We start from the raw sequence: 16587 nt of genomic DNA, 5'->3' as shown, positions 1-16587 counted from the left end.
CTCTCGTGTAAAATGGGTGTGAGATCAACATTAGATCCAGGATCTTCATTTCTTAAGCATACATCTATTCCTGAAGCCAGCCAGGAATGTGTTCATATTAGGGAATAAGCAACTAGAGCCTATGAAACAAAGATCCTGTTGTTATGCAAATGCCCTTGGTAGTAAAGAATCAGATAAAGGAAATTCATACATATAAAATCAAAATAGATTTGTTTTAAATAAAAATGATTACAAAGTTTTCTATAAGGCAACAGCTCATTAAAACAGCCTTTATTAGTTGAAATACAGTGACACAAACTAAAAAGTGAATATTTATCTTGTCACAGCAAGATCAGCTCAGCGCGAGATCACATTGCAGGAATAGGAGAATTTCCCATCTTACCGGGATAAGGTCTGCCTTATATGCTTTTTATAGTAAAGTTACATTTGGTACAATACTCAGCAAGAAAAGAGTCTACAACAAATACGTTTCTTGGGTTACTCTGCGGGTCATCGTTAGTCAGCAAATGTAAAAATGTATCTCACACAATTTTACATGTATCCTAGATTCTGATGAATCACCAGTAGCGAGAGAACGGAATGTGATTGTGCATGCAAATCCAGACTTCTCCAGTACAATCAACAGGAGATCAGGTACCAGAGACTCTGAGTGCCAGACTGAAGAAATTCTCATTGCTGCTCCATCCAGAAGAAGAATCCGAGCTCAGAGAGGTCAAAGTGTTGTAGCCTCCTTGTCACATTCAGCCGGCAACATTTTGGTGTTGACAGACAACGGTGACGCAATGTTCACTACAGCAGTGAGCAACCGTATCCGATCACGGAGTCTTCCTCGTGAAGGTGCTAGAGCCAGTGAAGCTGATCAAGATGCTGATGCCAAAACTTCAGTGTATGAAGCAGAAGACTTTTTGGCAAGCCAAGAAAGAATCTCGAAAAAGGGTAACAATGCCATCAATAAACAGGGTTCACAAGAACACCAGCCCATAGGTTTAACTTGTTCTCAGCACCTTCACAGCCCAGAACATAATGTAAACGAGAGAGGGAGGTCAAGGTTGTCAAGGATGGCAGATTCTGGAAGCTGTGAGATTTCATCAAACTCTGATACCTTTGGGAGCCCCATTCACTCTATCTCCACAGCAGGAGTCCTTCTCAGCAGTCACATGGACCAGAAAGATGACCATCAATCCTCCAGTGGGAACTGGAGTGGAAGTAGCTCAACATGTCCCTCACAGACATCGGAAACCATTCCTCCTGCTGCTTCTCCTCCGTTGACTGGCTCCTCACATTGTGACTCAGAATTGTCACTGAACACTGCTCCTAATGCCAATGAAGATTCTAGTGTCTTTATAACAGAGCAGTACGGTGATCACATAGATAAGGTTCGAGGTCACAGGGCAAGCTCCTTCACCTCCACTGTAGCAGATTTACTTGATGACCCCAATAACAGCAACACAAGCGATAGTGAATGGAATTACTTGCATCATCATCACGATGCATCCTGTCGTCAAGATTTCAGCCCTGAACGCCCAAAGGATGACAGCCTAGAATGCCCAAGTTTTACGAGTATGGCCACTTACGATAGCTTTCTAGAAAAGACCCCATCTGACAAAGCAGACACTAGCTCACACTTTTCTGTGGACAATGAAGGATATTATACCTCCATGCACTTTGACTGTGGTCTCAAAGGTAATAAAAGTTATATTTGTAACTATGCAGCCGCAGGCTCTGAGAGTGGCCGGAATGCAGATGTTGCTTCCAGTCTCACTGATTGTGCCTGGCAGGATTATGTAAACCACAGGAGGCAGGGAAGACAGAGCATCTCTCTTAAGAAACCAAAGGCAAAGCCAGCCCCACCAAAACGCAGTTCATCTTTGAGGAAATCTGATGGCAGCACAGATCTTCCTGAGAAGAAAGAACCAAAGATAAACAGTGGGCAGCACGTGCCTCACACTTCCAGGGAAATGAAGCTGCCACTTGAGTTTTCAAATACACCTTCTAGAGTGGAAAACTCTAATCTGCCAAGCAAACAGGAACTCTCCTGGATTAATCAGAATGACAGTGAATTAAAGAACATTCAGTTTGACACCACGGATATTCCATCATTTAAAGATGAAGGTGCTGAACAATCTCACTATGCAGATCTCTGGCTTCTAAATGACTTGAAATCTAATGATCCTTATAGGTCTTTATCCAATTCAAGTACAGCTACGGGTACTACAGTCATAGAATGCATAAAGTCGCCAGAAAGTTCTGAATCACAAACATCCCAATCCGGATCGAGAGCCACCACCCCATCCCTACCTTCTGTTGATAATGAGTTTAAGCTGGCTTCCCCAGAAAAGTTGGCGGGTTTAGCATCACCCTCTAGTGGTTACTCCAGTCAGTCAGAAACACCAACATCCTCTTTCCCGACAGCTTTCTTCTCTGGGCCCTTATCTCCAGGGGGTAGTAAAAGAAAGCCAAAAGTACCAGAAAGGAAGTCCTCATTGCAACAACCTTCTTCTAAAGATGGCACTGTATCTCTAAACAAAGATCTAGAACTTCCAATTATACCTCCTTCTCATCTTGACCTAAGTGCTCTTCATAATGTCTTGAATAAACCATTTGCTTACAGAAACCAGTTGCATGCTTTTAATCACAATAAACAGAACATGGTAGGAGAAGCACTAAACCCTAATCCTCAACCAGCCCTTGCTATTACACCTTCAGTTCTAAAATCTGTTCACCTTAAATCGATTAATAAGCCTGAAGAAGTGAAACAAAAAGACGATAATACAGACCTTCTCTGCATACAAGAAACCACATTAATGGTGACTGCCATTTCTCCAGGCAAAATGAGGCCACTTGTAGCTAAGAAATCAATATCACGTCAGTACTCTACTGAAGATGCCATAATGTCCTATATTGACTCTTCTCCAGTGGAGACAGGCCCTGATAAACTGCATTCAGAAAAAGATTCATCTATCAGTGTACAGAATAATTGTGATCAAGAAACTGTGACCTCAGCAAATGTGGGTATTTTAGAAGCAAGCATCATGAAAGACCAAATGCATCCAGTTGGTGAGCCTTTACCAGAGAACACACAAATCCATAACACTGCTACAGAAGGGTTTCAAAAAGGTTTAGCTGTCCTCACAAGTGATTATGAAGTTAAGATAACTTATCATGAAACAGAACAGGAAGGGAGCCTCGATCCTGTGCAGATTAAGCAAGAATTACCTGCAGTCTGTGAACAAAAGTTGGAATCTAAACCTGTGGATGAAACCACATTCCAATCTGATCTAGCTGGGGGAGCAGACATTAGTAATCAGTCTAAGCATCAGTTTGATATAAGCCAACGTGATGACAAAGTGCCTGGGAATATCAGCTATGAATCAGAGATATCAACTGTAAATTCACTTAATGAAAAAAGTTCTGAGCAGGAAAATGATGTTGCATCAGGTATTCCAACCAAAAGTGCCTCTGATGACAGCAGGGCAGAGGAGACACAAGGGAGTGCAGATGATGCTTCACTGAAAGGTCAGTTTTATAATTAACTAACTAATCCTATAATTTACAAAAGTGATTGTATAGAGATGATTTTTAGTGATCATTAAAAATATTGATTCTCAGGTTGAGGGACTCTTCATAACTCCATTGATTTTAATGGAGCTATCCTGATTTTTGTCAGCTGAGTATTTGGCTGACTTTATTTTAAACATTCTTACAAGAATATATATTTTGCATTCTCCTGTTACTTCATTTCAGTTAAGAAAAGAGCACTAAACCATTTATACCAAGAAACAGTACTTTGACAGATGAGTACAATATTTAGACTAGATTTAAAGTGTATATTATTGCATAGACAATTCCATTATTAATTGAGCTTGTGAATTGTATTAGCATCCTATTGTAAAATGTGGCAAGCATCTGACATTGCTTCTTTTCTTATTTAAGAATCTTCTCCAAGTGATGATTCCATAATTTCACCATTGAGTGAAGATTCTCAGACTGAAGCAGAAGATGTTTTTGTGTCTCCAAACAAACCTCGCACTACAGAGGATCTATTTGCAGTCATTCACAGGTGATCTAGCATTACTGTTACTGGAATCCATATGAATACAGAATACAATCTTCTCCTAAAATCTGCAGCTAAGCATCAACTAACAATGTCCAAGAAGGGAATGCACACTGGCTAAGTGAGTCATGTTCCCATTTACTAGCTGGACCACATTGAGAATAAGAGCCTACTACCCTTATTAGCTAATGGAGATACTCCTTTGGTTCAAGTAGTAGAGGGTTTTGGTGCTGAAGATTCTGAGTTCTATTTCCACTGACAGTAAGAGTATTATGGAAGTTCCATTATGCTACCATAGTTAAGAATGTGCTGTTTTACACTTACAGCAGGATTCAATCTCTTTGTTTTATATGAAAACCACAGTGTATTTGCTCCAAATTTTTAGCACATAATCATTGAATAAAAATTGAACTTTCTGAGCAGTTTCAAGAAAATCAGCTTCTTGGATTCTGAATTCTAATCTATTAGAAATTAATCTGTCCAGAATTCACATTCTGAATCTCATGAGGTTTTGGGTCACTCTAACTTAAAAACTGCGAAGTGTAGAAAGTACAAAATGTGTTTCGTGAAGCCTCTGAGGTTATATATTTTGTTAATTAACAAAAAAATTGTTAGGGCTTCTTGTCATAACTGTTGGTTTAAGTTGTGGTGAGCTGAAGGAGATCATTGTTTATGACAACCAGGATCTTCTATGAAGTAGTTGCTATTGGTTTGTCATAGAAAAAGAGTTCTGTGAAACTGTTCAGCCAGTTCAGGAATGAAGCTGGTCTTCATAAAACTATAATCTTCATTAGCAAAGCTCCTGACCTAACTAACAATGTCACAAAGAACAGTGCCTTTGACAAAGCAACAGCTACTGTATCGAGCGCCTTGCTCTTTGTAAAATTGTCAGTGTGCTCAGAGGTTCCTTGTCTTCATGAAAGTAACAGCTACCAATATTGAAGATCCTGTTCTTTGTCGAACTGTTCAGCAATTAAGGAGCAGAAGTAACTTCTGCACCAGATGGTTATTTTCACAAAGTAGCCATTACTGGGTTGGAGATCCTTTCTTAATCTAAAAAACTGGGAATCTAAAAAACACAAAGTTGTGTGTGAGTTAGGATAACTTTCTATATAACATACCTTACACAAAATGACAAAAGCAAGGACATGAAAAGTTAAGGCCTCTAACATGACATACCTTTTACTCCTCCACCGAGATGCATACCTCACCACTAGAACCAGCATACAACACATACAACAAACTACAAACCTCTGCCCCTGTAGGGATGCCAGCCTACCAGCACCCATCAAGTGCTTTGCTGACTAAGGATGGACTTAATCATGTGATTAAATGTTTTGCTTTATTGGTATCATAGGGAGTGATGAAGGATTATGTGCAGTGGGAGACTGGCTGCATCTCCTTAAATGTGCATTACCAGACTTTCAGACAGTTGGATTTTTAAGGTGGCACTGGATTTTTGTAAAGGAAGTACAGTCTCATTATTGGGTGCTAGCTGGGTTCCATTAAAATACACCTTCAATCTTAACTGTTTTTAACAGTTGTTTGGTTATAAATTTCCCATTTATTTAATGAAAGCCAAGAGCTTCAATTGGGTTGGTGTATAAGGGCTACAGGAGAGTAGCTCTACTTCAGCAGAGTTTATAAGGTCCACTAAAGCAGGGTTCCCCTCCTCCAGATTTTAGGAAGTCCATAGGAGGTGTTTGTGATAAGTGGGAGTTATATCATCTTGGGATACGGGGTAGTGGACAGTGGAGGGAATGGAGGATATGATGTGGCTTTTATACCATAAAAAACTGTCCTTATGTACCCTGTAGGCACATCATATATGCCTTCCCTGGTTCCCTGCATCACCATTCTTGCCCTTTCTCTTCTTTCCCATTTCATGCCCTTTATACTATTCAACCCTATTTCATTCCCCCTTCCATTACATCAGTGTTCTGACTCCTCCTCTACAGCACCCCAACTCTGAGACATGGCTTCATGCTACCCATCTGTATGCCCCCCTGAGCCCTAATCCCAGTCCATGTCCCTCCTAATCCTTCTTCCCTTTCTCTGTACATCCTCCTGAACTCCTGACTGGTCACATTTCCCTGGGTCTCTTACTCCCCACATCTAACTCAGCCTAGTAGCTTGTCAAAAGAACATCAATTTATATTTATAAATACTGCTTTTCATATGATGAGCCAAAAAGACATGGAATTATTTTCCAAATAAACTATAGCTTTTCCCAAACACCATAATCTTAAAACTCTGATTTTTACCAAATTTCCCAGAAAAACTCTATGCTGGGATGACAACTGCATAACAATTGTTGGCCCTTTACTTGGAATCTTTCATCTGCTCCTTTCTCTGTGTGCTGTTATTTATTTTGTTAAATAACCTTATTTATTTTGTTAAAATTTTAAAAGGGGCTTTTAAAGGTTGCTTTATTATAATATTGTATTGTATTGCTGGTGAACAGCTTGAATATCTTTATGGAATGAGTAGAACAATTTACAAATACAATTGGTGCCATTCGTTGTTTGTTGTTGTTTGTTGTTAACATGCATATCTCCTGAGCAAAATACCCACAATCATCTCTTCATTCTGCCTACTAGCTCTGTTCTTATGAGCTGGCGATGATATTGAAACCCAAGAGAAGCCAGCCAGTGCTTCAGAATTAGATTTCTTTTTTCTGTATTTAATCAAAATTTTCCATCACGACTAAAGTACAACTGAAGTTTTCTAATATCAGCTACAATGGATTAAAACAGGTTACAATTTATAATAATTAAACCTAAGACGACATATATATCAGTATTCAAATATAGGGCCAAAGTGCCGCCACCTCTTCTGTAAGTAGAGGGGATTCTGATCTGGTGGCTCTTGCTGGAGAGTCAAAGCCAAAAGTAGAGAGAGTGTCACTTTTTGTTGCATTAGTCCATCCTTTCCCCAAGCCTGTGTAAGTCCTACCATGGATGAATTGTATAGACTGGGCCAAGCAGAGTTGAATGGGACAGGAGCTACTCTCTGTAACTAGTGCCTAATGTACATACAATTCTTACATGCCATTTAAAGTTTTTCAATGATTATTAACCTACATTACTTGGTGGGGGTATTGTGAGGAGTCATTAGTTAATAGGTGCCTAGTTCTGTGAAGCTGTACATTACTGTAGCAATGCTATGTATTATTTCATGTGAATAACATACAAACATATGTGCCTTTGTTTTTTAACAGATCAAAAAGAAAAGTACTTGGGAGAAAAGATTCTGGAGATGTTTCTGTAAGAAACAGATTGAGAGCTTCATCTGGGGCTAGCAGCACGTCACCTGCTAGCAGCACGTCACCTGCCAGCAGTGTGCCACCTGCCAGCAGTGTGGGAGCCCCAACAAGCAGTCAGAGGTCTCCAGGTCTTATTTACAGGAATGCCAAAAAGTCCAACACATCTAACGAGGAATTTAAGCTACTGCTCCTTAAAAAGGGCAGTCGATCCGATTCTAGCTATAGGATGTCAGCAACCGAGATACTAAAGAGCCCTATTTTGCCCAAATCTCCCAGTGAGCTAATTGTGGATTCCCCTCAAAACACTGATGAGACTCCCCAGGCATCAACTCCTGAAGCATTATCCCCCCTGTCTCCTTGCTCCCCTAGAGTTAATGCAGAAGGTTTCTCCTCCAAGAGCTTTTCTATGTCTGCATCTTCAAGAGTAGGGCGCTCGCGGGCACCTCCTGCAGCCAGCAGCAGCCGTTACAGCGTACGCTGTAGGCTGTACAATACGCCGATGCAAGCTATCTCAGAAGGAGAAACTGAGAATTCAGATGGCAGCCCTCATGACGACCGATCTTCTCAGAGTTCAACATAGGTTGCCTAAGCTCCAGAGAGCCACACTGTTGACTGTGAAACTTGTAAACTCTGAAATTACTGGGGTTATAAAAGGATGTGAATATAACAGGCCAACTCTGTAGCAGTCAAAACAATTGCAGGGCAATATCATTGCTTAAAAGTGTTTGTGTTTATAAGATGCTGGGAAAACAGAAATTTAGAGTTGTAGCTACTGATTACTTTACATTTTCTAAAAAGTAGAAATATATGCTATGTCTCTTCTGTTTACCTTTAGCTTCATTTATCCTACTCTCATTCCTGTTGTCACTGTAGATTTCAAAATCATCCAATTTTCATAGAATTAAAAATAACTTTTTTTTTTTTTTAAGTTGCCCATTTAGGAACAAAACCTCTCACTGTAGTGCTTCCCTAGGGAAAAAATGAAATTGTGCTTACGGATTGGTATTTTTCTACACTAAAATGAACTGAAACAAAATTTAGAAAAAATTAACAAAACATATGTAAATACCATATTTTTGATAAAAATCTGTAAATAGAATAATCAGAAAAAAGTGGACACATGGCAAATAGTTTACTGCATAACAACTTTGTTTATAGAAGACAAAAATAGTAAAATGTACTAACTGTATTCTGTGAATACCATTTTCATATCAAACATCATATTTACATGTCCACCAATACCACTTTCAGTGTGATCAAAAAGCCTCAAATCTGAATTCCAACTGTATGAAAGAAAATCTCAATGTTAATTAATGAAATATTAAGGCTAATTAAGAGCTGATTAATTTTAAAGTAACCATTTGTCTTTCAAAATTTAGCGCAAAACAAGCTAATTGCAAAGTGCAGCTGTGAGTTTCAATGTGGTAATTGGTAGGGATGGAAAGCATGCTTTTAACAGAACAAAATCATTTCTAATGCAAAGCCCCAAGCAGTCACATTTGACAGTGTCCCTTAGCTCTTTATTCTGACATGGATTGCATTAGAGAGAATAGCTATGAGGAAATAGTACTTATTTTCATATTCTTATTAGACTATTGGGATACATAACAGTCATAACCTGAGAAATATAATCTTTAAACATGATTAGTTTCTGGTTCTTAAAGGAAACCAATAAATTATAAGCATGCAACAAACACCGTTTTATCAGTAAATATTTACAATGAGTTTTCAGTGAAGCTTTCTCTTTGTGCTGATGAGATTCATGCTACCTAAATATTTACAGAAATGACACTGTGAAAAACGTAGCTGGGAAATAAGTGTGTGTACGCATTATTTATATTCATTATTAAATGAGGAATGCTCTGGTTCATTATGCCAGCCACATACAATTTAGTTTTGTCTGGGTTTACCAGAAATGCTTAACAGGGTGGGGGAATGATATGGGGGAGGGAAAGGAGATGAGTCAGAGCAAATGCTTTGATAAACTGAAGGCAGGGAAACAAAAGCTGAATTACTTGAAGTTACTTGAATTTTCTTGTCTTAAATCTGAAAGAAAACGTAGCTGTGAGCTCAAACCACAAGTTGTTTTATATCTTTAATTTTTAAACAAAATAAAACCAATGTTTAAAATGATAGGCCTGATTCCCTTTTGTTACACCAGTTTTCCAATGGTGTAGCACCGCTTAAGCCAAGTGGAGAATCAAGCCCTATTTGTTCAAAATGTAAGCAGTTGGTATTGCTTACAGTAGAATATGCTTTTGAACATGGGATGGTTTAATGCAGAGGAGAGCTTTTAAGGAAGAATGTGGCATGGAGTAGGACAGAGTGAGTAGGATGACAGAAAGGTACTTTGGTACTAAAGAAATCAAATAAATTTGGCTTCAAGCATAAGTAAACGACGATAGGGAAGTGGGATGTGTGAAAGCGGTTTTATTGGTTTAGGTTTTACTTATACAATGCATAGGGCAGAGAGTTTTAAAAGAAGGCAAATAATGTTTTGAAGAGGACGGTTCTATTTAAAATTGGAATGATTTTGGAATGACTGAATAAACTAGAATGACTTAACAAAAATTTGAATGTTATTTCCCATTAGAATATGTCCTATTTCATCTAGTGTACACCACAAAAAATATAATTCAGGGTTTTCTACCGTCCTTCTGTGCAGTGTGATAGCATACAGTACGTGGGATATGGTCAGTGTGTGCATGTGAGTATGTGTGTTGGGGGGAAATTAAATTGGCAAAACAGTTTAAAACATCAGGAAAACCTGTAGGTGTTTAAAGAAAGATAAGTGGGTCAAGGTTTTGGAAATAAGTCTCATTGCTTGTGTCAACAGGCTAGTTAAGAAAACCTGAGTCTAAGTGCAGGTGAAATAAATGAATTAGTATGTTTTTTACCAGGACACGTTTAGCATATCTCAAAATACTTTTTTTTTTTTTTTTTGGAGACCATGAGTAAGTGAAGTTGATGGTTCAGACAGAACAGTTTTATTTGGTCCTCTTGGGTCATTACCTTAAAATTTATATCAGCCGCCCTTTTATAATATCCTTAATATGCTTTAAAAAAATCATTCTAAAGTTTAAGTAGAAAACAGCTGAGTTGATTTTGATAAATTGATATCACCTTTTATTAACAAACAAGGCATTTAATTTCATAGTGGTACCATATATATATATGAAATTAAATGTGTATGAAATTAAAAATATATATATATATAAAGATAAACATTTTGACTTGAATTATGAGGCAGTAATATACCCTCTGTATGTAATGCTCACAGAACTAGCACATCAAATATAGTTTTACTTATTTTGTTTAATCTAAAATCTATGACAAAGTTTTTCTATTTTCTAGTTAACAAATTTAAACCCAAATAAAGCTGGATTGTAAATCCACTAAGAAAAAAGAAGAATTCACAATCATAACAAGTGAGGGAGCCAGAAATTTTTTTAAAGGAAACCCCTTTAGTGAGGTATATATCTTTAAGGCGCTCAAGACAAGCTTTAGAACAAAAATAACAACACATATCTTGAAACAGGGTACAATGCTACACTAGGTAACTTGTGAACCATCATTCCAAGCTATTGTTCTGTTTGCACTGATGTTATGGAAATGGTTTTTGGAAATTATGCAGCTGTTTTTGTGTCTGAAAAATAACTTTTTTTTCTTTTTTTCTTTTGTGGCAGCATAGAGGACATGGAATAGTTGTAGCAAATAAAGCAAATGTTTGCTTTTGCCAAAGGTCAGTGATTGAGTGCATTTGCTGCAATGGTGGCAGATTTAGAGAAATACTGTAGGTTATGACTTAAAGATTTAAAAAAAAATTAAGGAGGTTACAGTGTAACTATTTTGGTACTAGCACCAGTTCATGCTGGCAGAAAAGACAATGGTTTATGGACTTGCATCCATTTTGTATTTTTGTAATATTTGTAAATATGAACTTTTTAAATTGTTGCAAAGATGGTTTCTTTTGTAAAATGTTTTCAAAGTTTACATTAAATCCAAGCCTTTGTATATTTTAGAGCTGTGCAACACTTTAAGTCTTGTATTTATTTTTAGTAAAAACAGTGACAGTTTCATTGTGAACCCCTCTCAAAAAATGTGTCAGAAAAGTTTGATTACCTAGAAAGTGTGTATAGAAACTGCAAATAAACGTGCTTGCAATTAAACCACACATTCTCTTTATTGTCCTCCAGTGAAATGTTATTTCTAATCAATAGTCTGCAAATGAGGCAGTTTGCAAAGGTAAGTTTCTACGTACATTACACATTTCATACAGTCTATTCTTGTTCTCTCTCCTTGAATTCTAATTTTTAGTTCACAGACAGAGGACAAAATCCAATTGCCATTGACTTTAATAGGATTGTTAATGGGAGTTTTGCCTAAGTATAAAGACTTCTGGATTTGCCCTTAGTTTATTGATTGGGGATGGGAGCGAGAGACAAAATGATGGCAAGATTGCTTGCTTATCTGTGGTTGGAAGGCCTAAAACAAACTGCAACAATGAAAATCCAAGGTGTAACCAAGCCCCAGGACTGAATGTCACTTGGAAATGCAGGTGGTGGTCAAAGGGCAGAACATAACATTTAAAAATAAAATAAAAAATGTAGATTTTGCTGCCATTTTAAGTACAGTGATTATGGTGGGGGAAGTTGTGATCCCACCTTATATGGATTCATAAGTTGGGGCAGACATAAGGTCCCTCCCCCATTGTTTCATGCAAGGCTGTTCACACTGACAGTCCTTGCACTTAAAAAAAAATAAACATTGTGGAAGAACCTTTCTCAAATGTGTGAAGAGAAGAATTTTTGGTACACCATTTGTGGATGGCTTTGTACTACTCTACATGGATACTTAAAAGAAAAAGATGCATATGGCAGAAGAATTGAAATCTGCGGTTATGATGCCTAGAGCACGTGGAGAAAATTAGCATTAGGGAATGCAGCAGGTTTATTTAAAATTCCAGTCAAGTGAATGAAGATTTCCTGTATGGGTGTGGTCTTGAAGGAGTCTCCACCTGGGATTTAGTTTACATAACATTTTATTCAGATGGTGAACCAGTTAATGATTATGTAGATCATTTGCTGCTGTTAGTGGTATGAGCTCCTCTCAACCAAGCAATATAAATGAGTAAGGGTTGTGGAAAGAGCTCAGTCTGTAAAAGCAGACACAGAATCTGCTTTTCAACTGTTTCCAAAACATCCAGTTAGGCTGTCCTGGGAACAGATCAAAATCATACCCATGCTTTTCCAAAGGATGCGGTCTTCTTTTTTCCCCAAAGTTACTTGCCTTGTGCTGTTCTGGCTAGACCCTTCTTGACTCTGAGTTGTTTTAACAGACATGTAGACAAGTCAGATCGCTGCATATGTTACATGGGGAATTCTGTGCCACTGTGCAGTGCAGAATTTTGCAGAAATTGAAAATTTCCTTACCCCACAGAAATAGGCTGCAGTGCTGCAGGCCACCACTAGGGGCTGCTGGACCCAGCAGAGCCCAGCTTGCCCATAGAAGATACTGCCAGGGGGGAGAGAGGGAGCTAAAGGGTTCCCGGCAGCGGCAGTTCCCCGCATGCCCTGAGGGAAGGAGAGAGTGGTGCACAGGAAACTCTGTGCAAGTCTGGGACTGAGCATCAGGCTGTTTCTCCTGCTGGATCCCTGGGCTCAGGGGGTGTGAGTCTGGCTGGGGGTTCCTGCAGCTGGGCTCAGGGGGGAGGAGTTGTTTCTGGGTGGAGGGACTCTGTGGCTGAACTCTGGGTGGGAAGGTGGTGCAGGTATCTGGGGGGAAGGGGTTGAGGTGTATTGGTGCGGGGGGGGGGGGGAGCCCTGGCTGGGCTCTAGAGGAGAGAGGGCAGAGAAGCAGGAAATGCGTTGTTGTAGGAGTTTCTTTAACTCTCTACTGATAGGGGAATTTTTGTGTTTCTGTATCATTATAGATATACTTGCTGACAGGTACTTTGAAATAAATTACCAAAATAATTGAAACTGGTGTGATTATGTAGTGTTATTTTGACAAATAAAATTTGCAGAATTTTAAAATGCCAGAATTTTTAATTTTTTGGCGCAGAATTCCTGCAGGAGTAATATGTAGGAAGACAACTGCACCACATTTGCCTGCCATTGTGATGCGCTTTAATCATGGCACATAGAATAAACCTAGCCACAATTCAACTTACAGATATTAGATGATTTGGTTTCTGCCAAGAAAGGTGAGAAGGTCATAATGTCTCTGTTGGATGTGTATAGTAAGCAGGATGCCCCAAATTACATCAGTTAGTAAAAAAGCCATTATAATGGCTCCATGGCATGGAAACTTTTTTAGTCACACAGGCAAGTGACGCCTGGGTTTTGAATAACGGGGGGGGGGGGGCAGGAGAGGATTTGGGCTGCAGATCCAGATCAGAATTGGACTCTTCAAATAAAAAGTAGAGAAGGGACTGGTAAAGCTAGAAAAGCACAGCAGCACATAGCTGAAACTATAACAAAATCTCTACGTAAAATGCAGTGGTTAAAGTAACTCAAAATAGGAAGGGAAAGTCACCTATTTGCATTACACATCATTGTGTGGTAACAGAATGCTGCACAATGGAAGAGAATGAGGTCATGAAGAAATGTATCTGAAACGAATTCATATTCCTGGGCAGGCCCATAGCTAGCCCCACAGCATGTGTATGTAGCTGGATAGGGACACATCCATGCTCTCCAATCCATTTCTCTAAATACTGTGATTTAGACTTTTTCAGAATGGTGTATCAATATTAATATAAAAACAAGAGGGTCCAGGAATTTCTCCTATGGAACATTTTGAAATACTCAATGAAGTTTCCTGATTTTTAAATGTTAAGACATAGAGTGACAGCTGTTGAGGAGACAGATCTTTTATAAGAGAAGAACTAAATAAGTGATGACCAACTAAGACACCACTGGTTCTTTTACAAGTGCTGCTATTCCATTTTCTAATGGCAAGGATGTAAACCCAGAAACTATCCCCACCAGCTCTTACTGCTGCTCCCATTTTAGACTCCACTGACTTCCAGAGCAGGAATAAATAAGTTCTGGGATGATAACTCAAGTTTAGGAAAGGGAAAAGAAAGGTGGGGGCAGGGTTTTCTCCTTTTGTAACAGAGAAGAGCTGCGTTAATATCACAGCCTGAATGACTGGTAAGTTATTCAGGCCTTGGCTACACTTACCCGGTAGTTCGACGGCTGGAAATCGAACTTCTGGGTTCGACTTATCGCGTCTAGTCTGGACGTGATAAGTCGAACCCGGAAGTGCTCGCCGTCGACTGCGGTACTCCAGCTCGCCGAGAGGAGTACCGCGGAGTCGACGGGGGAGCCTGCCTGCCGCGTGTGGACCAAGGTAAGTTCGAACTAATTCGAACTAAGGTACTTCGAACTTCAGCTACGTTATTCACGTAGCTGAAGTTGCGTACCTTAGTTCGAATTAGGGGGGTAGTGTAGACCAAGCCTCAGACTGTTTTGTGCATCCGGTAAGAAAAATTTCTCTGGTTTGAAGGTGCTAAATTAAAGTACTAAAATACACTTTAACATTTGTAATTTAAAAGAACTACTTTTGCACAAACAAAGAAGCCTTGCTTTCTATTAATGTTCTTGCAATACTTTTATTTTATTCTGAACAGGGGAACATTAGCCTGCTTACCTATATTATCAGCCTATAGAATAAGCAGCAAGCGTGGGAGTTATGGAAATCAAAACTGAAGTTTTATTGAGAAAGAGAATTATGCATATAGTGTGTGGTAGAAATTGTGGTTTGGCCAGCTTATTAACTTGTCAAATTGAATATAATTCAATTGGCTCAACTTTTAAATTCTATTACAAACTTCTGACGCTGAAAAACAGACAAGCCAGTTGCACTGAAAAAAAGAATAATGCCCATAATCACAGAGAGCATTTGAGGAATTGTAGGGGTAATGCTATGAACAGCAATAAATACTTAGGTAGCTTAGTTTATTAGGGTATAAAACAAAGTTGGTACAGCACTATTAGAGTTATTTGTCACCATTTGAAGTGTTTATATTTAATATCGAGTGGCATTGTTTCTTTATAGTTTCCTTATTTTTGTTTAAATATCTTCAAAGACAGTCTGGCTAGATCATCAGTATATGAGCTTCTTAGATGGTCTCTCGATTAAGAGATACAAAAAATTATTGGCCCTATGACCATTTGGTAATCTTGGACCCTCAAATGGGAACCCAATTTTATCCCTTTCCTTTATCTGTCCCTCTTCCCTCTATTTAAAAAAAAAAAAAAAAAAAAAAGGTTGAGATAACTTTAGTGTACTCTGACCTGAGCCAAAACCCATCAAAGTCAATGAAAAATGGATTAGGCCCTATATCTGGAGTCAGCAACCTTTCAGAAGTGGTGGGCCAAGTCTTCATTTATTCACTCTAATTTAAGGTTTTGCATGCTAGTAATACATTTTAATGTTTTTAGAAGGTCTCTTTCTATAAGTCTATAATATATCACTAAACTATTGTTGTATGTAAAGTAAACAAGGTTTTTAAAATGTTTAAGAAGCTTCATTTAAAATTAAATTAAAATGCAGAGCCCCCCGGACCGGGGGCCAGGACAGAGAGAAGGCTGCTTTTATACTCTTCAAGTTGCTCAGGAGCAGGCTACTGCAATGTTGTGTCTCTCTGATCCTGTTACACCTGGATGATATCTTCCTGGCGCATGCTAAGTCTTTAGGTGAGAAAGTAATCCACTTACAAATGATCTGTGATAAGCTTAAGAATGTCTATCTGAAAATGAACCAAAAATATGAACTGGTTAAAAAAACCAGGTAATCCACACTGTTTGTTTGAGAAGTGAGGGAGTCATTTCCCTAAACAAAACTAAACAAAATAAAAACAACCACCAAAAAGCCACACATCACACCTCAAGAGTTGCAAGAGATTTTCAAAGGTTCTCATTATGGCAATTTCACTATTTACCAACATAACAAAATAACTGAGTAAGTGAGAAAAGACCTTATCCATAATAGTATAATTAGACATTTCAAGAGTCACGTAAAGCTCTTACAACTAGTTCTTACCTGTCTCAATATTCCTTTCCTATTCATAAGTGTAAGAATGTAATGTTTGGCCCAGAAATGAGGACTTGGAGGTGATGGCATATTACAGTGTAAGTCTAAATTCGACAGACAGAAATTATGCCACCAAAAAGGAAGTGGTGAGTTACTAAAATCTATTTAATCTAGTGACCCTTTTCCATCTTTATATTAGAAAATCTGGGGTTATAAAAGATCATAC

General features: G+C 38.5%; 1 protein-coding gene and 1 long non-coding RNA gene across 5 annotated transcripts in view; one reads left to right on the top strand and one right to left on the bottom strand.

Annotated features, from left to right (window-relative positions):
• The window catches only part of NHS (NHS actin remodeling regulator), a 350126-nt gene extending 338633 nt beyond the window's left edge, over window positions 1-11493 (top strand). For all 4 annotated transcript variants that reach the window (XM_034756068.1, XM_034756059.1, XM_034756078.1 and 1 more), the window contains 3 exons: window positions 547-3516; window positions 3934-4060; window positions 7275-11493. In XM_034756068.1, the coding sequence (XP_034611959.1) occupies window positions 547-3516; window positions 3934-4060; window positions 7275-7899 (3722 nt within the window). In that variant the 3' untranslated portion in view covers window positions 7900-11493. The remainder of the gene's footprint in view (window positions 1-546; window positions 3517-3933; window positions 4061-7274) is intronic.
• Window positions 11478-15559, bottom strand: LOC117869331. Its single transcript, XR_004643804.1, has 2 exons — window positions 14791-15559; window positions 11478-14491 (listed from the first exon to the last, which is right to left on the bottom strand). It is a non-coding gene; the product is annotated as an uncharacterized LOC117869331 (long non-coding RNA).
• Window positions 15560-16587: the final 1028 nt, after the last annotated feature.

This window comes from Trachemys scripta, chromosome 1, assembly GCF_013100865.1.
Source record: "Trachemys scripta elegans isolate TJP31775 chromosome 1, CAS_Tse_1.0, whole genome shotgun sequence".
NCBI classification, from domain to species: Eukaryota; Metazoa; Chordata; order Testudines; family Emydidae; genus Trachemys; species Trachemys scripta.
The sequence above is the reverse complement of the archived record's forward strand: the minus strand, read 5'-3'. Positions and strand labels throughout refer to the sequence as shown.